Source organism: Acanthisitta chloris, unplaced genomic scaffold (genome assembly GCF_000695815.1).
Source record: "Acanthisitta chloris isolate BGI_N310 unplaced genomic scaffold, ASM69581v1 scaffold38722, whole genome shotgun sequence".
Classification (NCBI taxonomy): domain Eukaryota; kingdom Metazoa; phylum Chordata; class Aves; order Passeriformes; family Acanthisittidae; genus Acanthisitta; species Acanthisitta chloris.
In genome coordinates, this window is record NW_008660566.1 from 46723 (window position 1) to 59362 (window position 12640).

Here is a 12640-nt window from a genome sequence, read left to right on the forward strand (position 1 = left end):
TATAAGCCAATCAACAATTCATTTGTCAAATTATCCATTTGGAAACTGATTGCTTAAGCTAATAGTAGTCTTCATTTTCTGAGATTTATTTAAGTGGAGGAGATTATTTACACAGTTAACGTCATCTTCTGGTAAAAATCACTTGGGTTTCAAAAGCAGAAGTATATGGATAATATTCTGCATTGATTCTTTGGTAGTGTATCCTAAATAACCTTTTAAAATTCAAATCAAATATTTGGTTGCAGTAAGACAAGAATCATCACTCTTGACTGGCCTTCACACACACCAGATGTTGGATGCTCTTCTTGCAGCTGGCTCAAAGTTCACAAGTGACATGTCGCAGCCCCCTGTCTCGTAGAGCGTAGAACTGAACTTACCTGTTAAAGAAAAGGTCAAAAGCAGGTCAACATTTCCTAATGTTTCATCCCATTGGCAGCAGTTTCTATTCATTAACTTACTACTGAGAACAGCTTAGATGTCTAAATTTAGAACAGTGTCAAAATATAAAATGTGACTACACAATGTGTCACCAGTATAGACAACACATTAGATAGTCAGTTGTCTTTCATGCTATTTTACATAACATATACACCATAACTGCAATACTAAATCAAATTCAACAAGTTTGTATTTACAAGATGGCACCATTAACACAACAAATACAATGTAAGTCTTCTTTTTCCCCTTAGATAATAACCAGGCACACAACTTGGGATGATCAGCTTCTTCAGTTCTTCCCCACCCCCAGTAGACCAATCAGTAAATCATTTGCTATCAGCATTTAAGAACCATGGCATTTCACTATGACACAGATAACCCAAGTATCATGAATAAAATTATTTCTGAGAAGCCCACGTCTATTTGCAAAGAAACTCATAGACTGAAAGAAATGGCTGAGATGTTTTGTAAGTTATACCTTTAGAAAATCAAAAAGGAATGGCAGGCAGAGGTTTATTCTACAAGCCAGAAGCAAACATTTCAGTGTAAGAACAGAAGACTGCAAACTAACTTCCCAGATAAACCATTTGGAGTTACTTCCTAAATATAGAATTTTTAAGAGGTAGCCAAAAATTATAATTCAAATGATACAATACCTTACTCACAACATGATGTTTTTACAGTACCCTCCTCCCACACTAATCTGATTGGAGAGACGAGCGTTGTAATTTCCCCTGAAGGCTGAGTTCAATACATTTTAGCTCTGAATGCAGAGCTGATTTTCAAACTGTGATCTCATATGAACTTTTCTGCCAACTTCTCCATCTCTTCTACCTTGAAACTCTTCTTAAGCCATGATGCAAAGCATGCAGTATTCTAAGATCAGCTTATACAAAAAATAAGAAATAGTCCCAGGAGAAATACCTAACAAGATCAAAGATCCTTCCCCTTTATATTCTAAGATCAGCTTATACAAAAAAAAATAAGAAATAGTCCCAGGAGAAATACCTAACAAGATCAAAGATCCTTCCCCTTTCTGTGAGAACATAACCTGCTTCTGACATAGTGGGTTTTGATTATTTATTTTTTTTAAACATACTATGATCCTGCTCCAGCTTCTCTTCAGAGCCACGGACTCTAAGTTTGATTTAGAAACATTCGAAACTTAGTAGGTTAAAAACCTCAAAGTAAATGATTAAAACCACTAAAACTAAGAAAAAATACTGGTATATGGAGAGTATCTTCATAAAGTTTTCTACCCTCAGAGGGAACATTTCAGACAAACCAGGCATGTACTACAGCTGTGCTCAGACCAACCATTCTGACAAGACAGTCCACTAGAGAGTTCAGGAGTCACGCACAGAGGTCAGTAACACAGTGGTCTCCCAATATTCTGTTACATCTGCTATAGACATATGTAAGGAAATAAAAGTACAGAGTTCACTTTATAAGGCTTTTTCCTTAATAGTTAAGATTTTAATGAAGTGCCTTAGCTAATTATCTTTTGGTTTTTAATGCAGTGTAGTAAACAGTTAATGCTGAAGTTTAAAATTTAAACTAGTGAAAGCCATTAGGAATCTTCCCACAACTAATAAAAAGCTTTGGTTACACAGGTTTGTTTCTTAACTGCACCAGTAAAAATATTTCTACAGCAAGCATGGAGATACTAGATAATACACTTCAGGCTCTACTCAGCACAAAAATATGCATAAATTATTATGGAAAAATCTCCTGCAACCAGCCTTTAAAAGACAAGGAAGTTAAGGTTAAATTCCTCATGTTTTTGCATTACTGAACAGAGATCCTGGAAATTAAACTTTCTAATTTTTAAATTAATAAAATTCTCATCACATTAGTTAGAATACAGTACTTGGACATATAACTTGCCATCTCTCTTGGGCTGTGATAACACATCAGATACATTTATTTCAGAAGAAGTTTATTGAACTATTGCACTCACAAGTATCTATAGTTCCCTCTCATCCAACTCATCTTTGAATCTGTCAAAAATTACTGCATTTATATTGCTGCTGTAAGTACTGCACTGCTGTGGTAGGATAAAACAAACCTGATTAATAGAGACGTAGCAACCAAACCCAACACTTCATTTCAATTGTTCATACACAAACTACAAGACACACTCAAGTTGTGCCATACTTTCACTTCAACCACCTATTTAAATAGGCTTCCTATTGAAAGCTAGCTCAGCTTCTCATTAAAACAAAGTTGTCTGCCCCTTTTTTTGTTTTTCTTTTGGTTTCTGCTTTGTTGGGGGGTTTTGTTTGTTTTAAATCAAAAGGCTCTTCAGAAAAGCCTCAACCCATTTGAAGTAGAAAACATAACAGGACTGTTCATTGCTGTTGAGGACACAAACCCCAAGGTGTGACTGCAGATAGTATGTCTGAGCTCCAAAGCCCCAGCAGTAAATACTTGAACTGTGTGAGATAGGAACAGCTTCTTCAACAGCACACTCAAACCCTAATGAAGAATTTTCAACACTTGCAAGACTCAATACATACAGATATACCTAGCATTTTTATTCACCCTACTAACATCCTTTCCCACAGCATTCTCTGAAACAGCATCACACTGAGCAAGCTTAAGAAAATATTTTTAGCAAGTTGTAAACAAATGGGAAACTCCCAAGTTTACTTTACAAATCAAGACATACAATTAATAGCATGTTTGCCCACTAAACAGAAATGTTTGCAACTTCTCCACAAAACACACGCAAAAAAGAGGGAGAGCTATGAGTTCTTAGCACATCAGAGTCGCCCAAAAAATACTCTGTTTGGACCAAGTTAAAAAATAAGAAAACCAAGTCACTGATACTCAGGCACACAAACCTAAAACACATTTTCATTCTGACAGGGAGAGGAAAAGACGAATGCACTGCCTTTGAAACAAGTTTCCTTGTTCCAAAACACAAAAATCTCATCACCACATCCAGAGACAATCATGTAACAGCTCACACTGCATGAACTGATGTTCCCACAGTGAAGGGTATGAATGAAAGCAACAGGATGATGAGCTTACACAGATGAAACTGCCACTCAAGTGGCTCAGGATCCAACTAATACAGTGCTCTGACTGTTTCCTCAGCTAAATGATTTTATTTCCCAGTTTTACATCTAATAAATATTATTGTTTCAGATCTCTCAGACTAGTTCAGAATGTTACTAATGCTTACTGACATGTTGAAATTTACATCATTATCAGATCAAGATATATTAATCTACTACTTCAGACAGTATTTTTTAAATCCTAGTCAACAAAATCAAAGCCATCAGAATTTGAATACTTAGTAAAATACTAAGAGCTTTAATTCCAATGCTCAAAATTTTATCCTTAGCTACGGTATGAAGATTTTTATGTTTAGAGTTAGAACACCCCAAAGCAATTACTTTTTTGTCCCTGTATGAAGGCTGTTGAAAGAGTAACTTACCTGTTATGCTGAATTCCACAGACTACAACAGGGATATTTGCCACATGAATAAAGAAGTGAGTATTTTCTACCAATACCTTTTACATCCTCCCACATCTATCCCAAATAAATTACAGCTATTTAGTTATAAAAAGGTGTTGAGGAACTGCTTCTAAATTGTTTTTAATCAAGTAAATAATCAATGCGTAAGGTTATCTTTTATGAAAAATTTTGATATTCAAGACCATCCAACTGCCTTCATAAATTAAAATACTTCCATAAGTCTGAAAGATTATTGCTTGCATATAAGTGACACAACCAGAAATCCAACAGTGCAGTGTAATTGTCTTGTGAAGCTCCAAATGACCAGTTCTCTGTAAGCACAAAAGCAATATTCCTAAAAAAAAAATGAATAATTAAAATGTCTAGCAAAGAACAAGAGGCTGTTATTTCTGTTACTTCACCCTGGTTTCAGAAACTGGGCATCTGTTCTAATAACTCAGTACTTGGATTCCTAACTGCTTCACATAATCTAATTTGAATCTAACAAGCCTTTACTGCAAGGACTGAAAAATCCCATCCATCACCTACATGTCTAGAGAATCAGATATCAGCGAGAACAACCACACTGTGCTCTGAAAACTGCCATTCACTTAAGTCACAGTATGTGTTTTGTTGCTTTCTGGATTCGTATTATATTAATCTTGCCTATAATCACAGCATGTCCTTTCTGTCCTGCATTCCTTCTATGATTTACTTCACATTTACTGCTCCACATCAAGCTCCTTTTCCATCCTTTCAAGTTCCTTCCCCCTCAACCCTCAAGAAACAACAACAATTGATAAAAACCTTCCTGCTTTGAACCTGGAAGACTGAAGGTAATGCCTTAAAGTATCTCTTGCCCAACTGGGCATTGCCCTTAGAGTAAAAGTCAGTAAAGAAAGTGAAAGTACAGTCACCAGACCTGGCATAGGCTAGGTGTAATACAGTAAGATTTATCCTTTGTAAAATAAGCCACCAAAATCAAGTCAACAGACAAGGAACTTAAAAGCAAACAAAAACATAAAAACTATGTATCTTGTTAAGTGCTGCAGCTTGACATCAAGACAAACAGAAAAAAAAACACAGAAGCAGATACTGCACTGGTAAAAAAAAAAACCCAAATCAACAGCCCTAAATATGGGAGCTTTCAAAGTAATTTAACACATACCCCTGGCTTGCCTTCCTGAGGCAGTTTGAATTTATAAACTCCTATACGCACTGCACAGAGATATATAACTCCATCTACCACATTTGCCACTGATATTTCCAGTTGCTGTAAAACAGATTTTGTTTTCATATATTTTCCCCAGACCCTGTTTTCAGTATTTTTTCTGCCCTGGGCAGTCACAGTGACTTCCATGGTGACAATGAATTGGTCATATTGCTTGCATTGTTTTAATTTTTATTCTAATGTTGATCAAAAAAAAAAAACAAACTACAACCTACCCCCACTCCCAAACAATACATAATGTAAAGTAACAGGGTCATCTCTCACTGTAAGATATCTTAGGATAACAGAGCAAAATCAAGAGCCTTAGACTTAAGGGAAACACAGCAGTAGTGCTACTTCATCCCTGACTGAGGATTAAAAAACACAACAAAGAACAAAGCAGAAAAACAAATCATGTACCAGTTATAAGGAAAGATGCTTTCCTTTCTTGTCAGGCCTGATAAAGGAATCATGCACATGAAATGTTGCACCATTTTGCCAACTATTTTACACTTAAGAAAAGCTAGTACCTGTCACACAGTCTGCTACACAAAGTAGAAAATATGATTTCCCAAAAATACTAAAAACAAATCTTGCCTATAACAGCTGTTTTCACTCAAATGTTTCTAAACAGAAGCTCAGAGTTTCAAAACAGGAAAAAAAATCCCTACTATACATAAGGTTTCTAACTGAGCAGATCCTGGAAGTTTTGCATCTCCCCAAGACAATGTGATGTTCCATACAACTGTAAGCACAGTACAAAGTTTCAAAAGAACTGAGCCATATAAATTTATGAAGGCTCCAATACAAGCCAAGTGCAATGAGTATGCTTTTTTAGAAAGTCTGAACGCCATGTTGAATTTCTTCAATTATCCACTTTGATTTCTGCTACAGCATAGTAAAGAAGTCCTTAAATAACTAATGCATACTTAGATTGTGTATTAAATCTCAAATTCTATAAAACTTGAGTCTATTATTTTGAGTAAGATGAACAAATAAATAATGGTGGCTTCAAGAATATATCATCTCAATATTAACCTTGGACAGATATAACCAGTATCCCTTAATTTCACAACCATATTCCAGTACTTTTTTCAAACAAGAAGAGTACAAATTGAATAAAGGAATCTGTAGTTTCGTGTGATAAGCTTCCATAGTTCAGAGACATGTACAAGCACTGAGACAGATCTCAGTCTTTCAATCTAGAAACTAGTAAAGCGACAGAATCTAAAATGGGTATTATCACATAAGTAGATCATATGCATTTTGCACATCTACAGTTAAACATCTCAGAGTTGGATTGTTTTCAGTTTTGCTTATATTTAGGTTTTCCTTATATTGCAGCTAGATGATGCAGAAGAATGAAGACTTAGCCAAACTCGTATTTAAAGGGTTACCACAGGCTGGCAACTAGTGGGGTAAGAGACAATTCACTCATGTTTTAGCACTGGGTTGCAGTAAGGTCTGAAACAAGCGTTTTGCCAGTGTTCTGAGCAAACCTGTACTTTTAGGTTATTACAGCTGGCAGCTGCTCAAAATTCTGTCACTAATAATTGTCAAGTCTAAAGATGCCCATTTTAATAATCTGAGGAGGAGTTACATATTAATGCTGAAGTCCTAAGAAATTTAGGCCACGTACAGATAGCTGCAAAGATCCCTGCCAGGAATTTTTCCACATCCGCCTCTGCAATACTGTGTGGCAGGAAGTCAGTCACTTATTATGACCATCTTTACTTCTTTCTCCCTAGCAATTTTATTAGCTGCATACAAGTTAATTAGGAAATTAATACTTAAGAATACTACACAAAATGGACTATGAAGAAACTAAGAGGTACTATAAAGCTCTGTAAAATCATGACATTTTATAGAAGAAAGTCAGATTTTCTTCCAATAGCAAGCTCCTAAATTAAGATGTGGAAAGCAAAGTACTCATTTAACATGAGTATTTCTTTTTTGAACACAGGTAAGCAAGACTCATCTGAGAAAAATTACGATCAAGAATTCCTAGGGGCCATAACAAATACTTCTTTCAGGAACCAGGAGATCCCCAAAGCTGGTCTCAATCTCTGCTCAACTGCCTGCAACACTGCAAGAAAAATTATTTGTTACACATGTTACATTGTTCAAGTCAAGAAAGCTCTCACAACATCACTGCTTGTATATATGCATCCTTAGAGCTATTTCCCACCATGCATTTGTTAGACAAAGTGCCCAGAAAGGTGACTGACAAAAGCAAGAAATTGATGAGCAACATGGCCTTCCTAGAAATGCACCTATAAGATTGAGAAACAAAGCTCAGGTTAGCTGATTTCCACCACATTATTACCAACACATCTGCCGATTTACAACTTCCATGTGACCAAGGTTACATAAGGCCTGCATACCAAGTTCATCGTGCAAACTGCTACCGCCTACAGCAGCTGCAGTGGCATGTGATGCTTCTAAGTGGACACTCCCATTTCTCACCAGCAAGGAGGCGCTAGCGCCGAGCACAGCTGCCTGGGAAGGGGGGCGGGACTGCACTCTGACCTGGGAGCAGCACTGCTGGCCTTGCTGACCATCTTGAAGGCTACGAGAAAACACGCATTGGGGACACATTACCAGGAAGAAGTGAAAAATAGCTAGACGTGAAGCAAAACAAGACTTTTCACTTTAAAAGAGGAAAACTTTTAAAAGAGTATAGCATTAAGCAGCCAATTATCAGGGTTAAAGTAACCCGCAAGTTCTGTGTAATAGAAAATTTGGACACTAGTTACATCAGTCATCTAGAGCTACAGTTCCTTTCAACTTCTTTAAAGCAGTATTGCTTTCTAACATCTCCCCAAGTCACCTACAAGTATGTTATTATAAGTCTTAATTTGTGGGTGCAAAAGCAAATTACGGACTAACAGTAGACTAACCTGAGGTATTGCCTACAAAATAGCAGTGACTATTCCAGTCTTCTCACAATAGTTGGGGACCTTTTTGCTTATTGAGGTATGTCTTGACCAGCCGTTCTGTTGGCTGTTTGGGAGTTTTTACTAGTCACAGGGGCAGCACCTTTCTTGTTACTAACCCGCACTCCAACTAGGAAACATGTTTAATCTTTTGTTAGTGGCCATGCACTACCACACAGCTTGTAGGTAACTGAAGTTATGTCTGGATTCAGATTTATTTTTTAACATATTAAGAATGCCTGTAACATGTTATTAACTGGAAAAGTTTTAAGTCTATTTCGAAGTTATTTTGACAATACAGCAAAAGCTTTGTTACTCACCAAAACACAGGTTTTAAAAGTCAACTTGGGCTTCAGAGAAATATGTACATTTACAGCCATGAGTAGACAATGCTTGAAAATGTTAACTCTCCTCTTCACAGCCTTCTCATTGCAAAACTAAAGTATAAAGCTATTTAGATTTTTAATAGCTTGCTTAATATTAAACATTTAACATTAGACATGACAAAAAGTGTCACAGTACATGACATTTACAGTTGGTATCACACCACCTTTGCAAGGGCAGTGTTTTTATCCTTCATTTTGTGCACTTAAGGTCATATATCATAGTCATTAGCTGTGTCATTTTAGGACAAAAGATTTTATATTTTAAAGACTGTAGAAAATATCTTAAACACACTTCTGAAAAACAATCTGCACCATCTGTTGCTTTTAACATTTCACTGTTTACAGGGAGATGCTATAGCTAGCAAATGAGACAACTAAAAAACCCAAGATCTTACTAAGTGTTGAGGGGTTATATCTGATGCACTTGCTTTTAACAATATTTTCTAGAACATCTACTTTTCAGTTCTTTTGCTAGAGCACCACTGGAAAACAAAATATGGATATAAGAATAGGCATTAAGAAAAGCTCATGCAAAATAATGCAGACATGCACACAGCTCATGAGGAAGGGAACTGCAACTCATGATGTACCATAATCTAACGTGTATTAATCTGAACTTTAAAGTCAGTGTTTTGCAGCTATACATACACAAGGCTTTCAGTGAGCTACACAGCAACAAAAGCCCTGAGGAAGCTCACAAATGTGCCAGCCTTCATTGTCTCCCTCAAGTATTATCAGCAACACCAAAAAAATGCTAAGCAACACTGCTTTCCCTTAAATAGCAGCTACATATCAAAAGGTATACACACAACTGCCCTTTGAGTAGTTACCCATATCTGCCCACCAAAATGCTGACATTAACATACTGCACAGATATGCAAAAAATGTGCTTATTCATTAATCAATAATCATACAGTTCTGCTTTAGTCATTTACATTCTCGTATCAGACACACATGCATACACCATTGACTACACAGAATGCCAATGCATACTTATTTTTAAGGTGCCCAAACACTGTTGACATTAAGGCAGGACAAAAGCAGGGGCAGACAGTGGTTCTATGGTGGGTTTTGGGTTTATTTCATTTTTTTAAGTTACCAGACAAAGTACTCTTGTGCCTAATTTTGCATCAAACCAGCAGAATTTACTAGATGAGCTTTTGTCTACCATTGCCGAAGACACACACATATAATATCATATTTTCATAATTGTCTCGTTTACTAAACATTCCAGAGAAGAAGTGAAAAGTAATTGCAATAATGAATAAGAAATTGGAACAACAAAAAAAGTCAGGTTTAACTCAACAGGTTCTAAGGGACCATCCCTAGAACATCCAACTTGATGACAGAGTTAGAAGATTAGGAGATTAAAGTTTTGCTGGCAAGAATAAGTAACATCAGAGCAACTAAAGATTAGTAAATCTAATACTGTTAGATGTTTAATATCTGAAGTCATATGGATTAGCAGTATCAAGAACTAGACCGAAGCAGCTCACCGCTATCATGTATGAGTGATGCTAGTACAGCTGCAGTGATATTTTGAAAACAACTTGGTGGTAACTGGCTAAAAATATCTATTTCTTACCATTTCTTCCTTATGCACAACTGACTTTTTTCATCTGAAAGTGTTTCTGTCTTCCAAGAACACAGAATTTACGCTAAAATGAAGCTACCCATATAAAGGAAAGGCTTTTTCAGACTACAAGTCTGAACAGTAATAAATGTATTTTTCAGACACATTCCAAAGCTGATAACTCAAATGGAATCTGTGTCGAACAAATCTGAAGGCACTTGAGTGTTTGACTGGACTACAGCGATTTAACTATACTTCAAGGAAGCATCATTTAGCACCACAAACAATGCTTTGAGCAAAGTAACCTCACTAAGAATTCAATTCTGAACATGTTTACAGTACAAGCTTATATCCATTTTTGATCATGTGTGTCATTATGTTAGACAAAGTAGAGAGAGTGGTTTTGGGTTTTTTAATTTAGAATGGAACAAGTTTAGATAACTGGAAGATGCTTAGAGGAAATACAGACCTAGAATATCTGATCCACTTCTTTACCCTTGAACATCTTGTCAGATTAAAAAGTTACTTTCACCAGCTCCTTTTTCTCATGATCTCTCACTGAAGTCAAGCTTAAATCATGGGAACCTTAATGGCTGCACTATGACACGAAAATGAGGCAGCTGTCAACCAGTTTAAAACAGAGTCCTTTATTTTCCTTACTTTCTACCTAAGAGAAAACACTGTATTCTGACTAAAGCACAGTTAAGGAGCTCTGATTAGTCTGCACAGCCTCTTATGAAGCAATACCCAAAACTGTACTACCCTTATAAAAAAAGGGAGAAAAAAAACCCCATCACAACTCCAGATTCAAGTGAAGGGAACTAAGCAGAGCAAAAGCAATTTGAGAGAATGCAAAGTTTTATCATCCTTCACTATGAAGTACATCACTAAAAGCTGAACAAGCTACATTCAGCAAGATCAAATGCTTAACAAAAAAAACCCTGAAATTATGTGATTATTGCTACATACTGCACGAGTCACTAAAAACACATCTAACTACTTTCAGTCCTTGATGTGGCAGAAGTCAATCCTTCATCTGTCAGATTTTAGGTACTATTCTTGCAATCTCCCTGAGGAAAATTTAAAAACATAGTCCTCAATTATTTCAGCAGTGCAACAAAGATGGCACAATTCCTCTGCCATCCTCTGTTGTACAATACTTGCTTTTTATTTGCTTAGTTTCTACAGCTCTTAGTTAAATAAAATGACACAAGAATTTCTGAAATTCAAAAACAGACTGCTCCTATTATAAAAAGACAACTTAGCATATGAAGGTAGATCATTAAGAATACATGACACATACAATTATTCCTAAATATTTATCATACAACTGAAGGAAGAATTACTTTGATATATATGGGGGAGTGTTCTTTCTTCAACAGGCCATATTCTGCTCACCAGATTCTCCAATACCATAGGCAACCAAGAGACTGAAAGACTTAAAAAGCAAGCTAAAAACTTAATTGTGGTTGCTGCATCTGCCGCTCAGGTTGACAGACCAAACAGAGCTGTTGTACATAAGAAAACACTAGGCACAGCTCTGTAAACAGCTTGGCCACTGAAGGCTGGGGACTCCTGGGATGCATGTATATAGTACATTTTAAACATTGCTAAGGCACACAAAGTGCCACACAATTGGATTTAATACTGCAATACTGTGTGTTCTATAACAGACATCACTAACACTTCACTACTTCTCTTCTGCTGTAAAAAGCTGCAGGATATTCATAAAGGTTTACCTGTATTTTAGATTTGGAGCCTCTGTATGTATGATTTAACTCTTTATAATGCACTTTTACTGTTTTTATGCTTTTTCTCACTATCTATAGATGTGAAAAGTGATCACAGTACTAGACCCTAATGTGCATTTTCTAAGAGGAAAGAAACCCACAATGGGGAGTGGTAAACACTATTTCCTTGGATTCTTCTTGCTTGAAAATAAAAGTTTCTAAATTTTTTTATAAAAAACACTGAGTGAGTCTAGGTTTGTTAGCATTAGTTAATTTTTATATCAATCTGAAAGCGACTATGACATGTTAGAGACTGTCTATCCTGACCATTTCTAAAAATAGTGCAACATATACATGCACAATTCAACAAGCCCACAGTGACATGCAGTGACAGCTCGAGGAGGTTATGGTGGGGAAGGAAGTAAAAAGTGCTTTTCTGGCAACACTGGTGGGTGTGGAGAAGTGGTCTGCTGCATGCATGCTAAATATGGTGGAACATTTAGATACCCTACCTGAGGGGTGATCCGATGAGCAATGTAGGAGGGGTAGGGTTACTCCCTGCATTGTGCCGGCGTCGTACTGCCTGACGCCTAAATGTGCTGCGTTCACGGCGGAATGTGACAGTCTCCTCGCTGGCTTGTGCTGCTGCATCAAGACAGACTTTAGGTCAAATAGGAACCCATCCTAGTTACGTACACAGTAACTTAAGACTCCTTTCTTCCCTCTGACCCTCCCCAAGTTAACGAACTCGCCTTGCAACAACAGAAGTAGCTTATGCCCTGACTGTTCAAATAACCTGCCTCAAGACAGGACCACAACACACAATCATTAACAAAAATCTGGGTGTTTGGGGCAATGTTCTTGAATACACAGCTTTGGGGTTTTTTACCTCCAGATCCAG

The 12640-nt window shown here is 36.7% G+C and overlaps 1 protein-coding gene across 1 annotated transcript in view; it reads right to left on the reverse strand.

Moving 5' to 3' along the window:
- The window catches only part of PCNX (pecanex homolog (Drosophila)), a gene marked incomplete at its 5' end in the record, with an annotated part of 77755 nt that overhangs the window by 41499 nt on the left and 23616 nt on the right, over positions 1–12640 (reverse strand). Inside the window, 3 exons of the mRNA XM_009069857.1 lie at positions 287–377; positions 7499–7683; positions 12252–12381. Of these exons, the coding sequence (XP_009068105.1) occupies positions 287–377; positions 7499–7683; positions 12252–12381 (406 nt within the window). The remainder of the gene's footprint in view (positions 1–286; positions 378–7498; positions 7684–12251; positions 12382–12640) is intronic.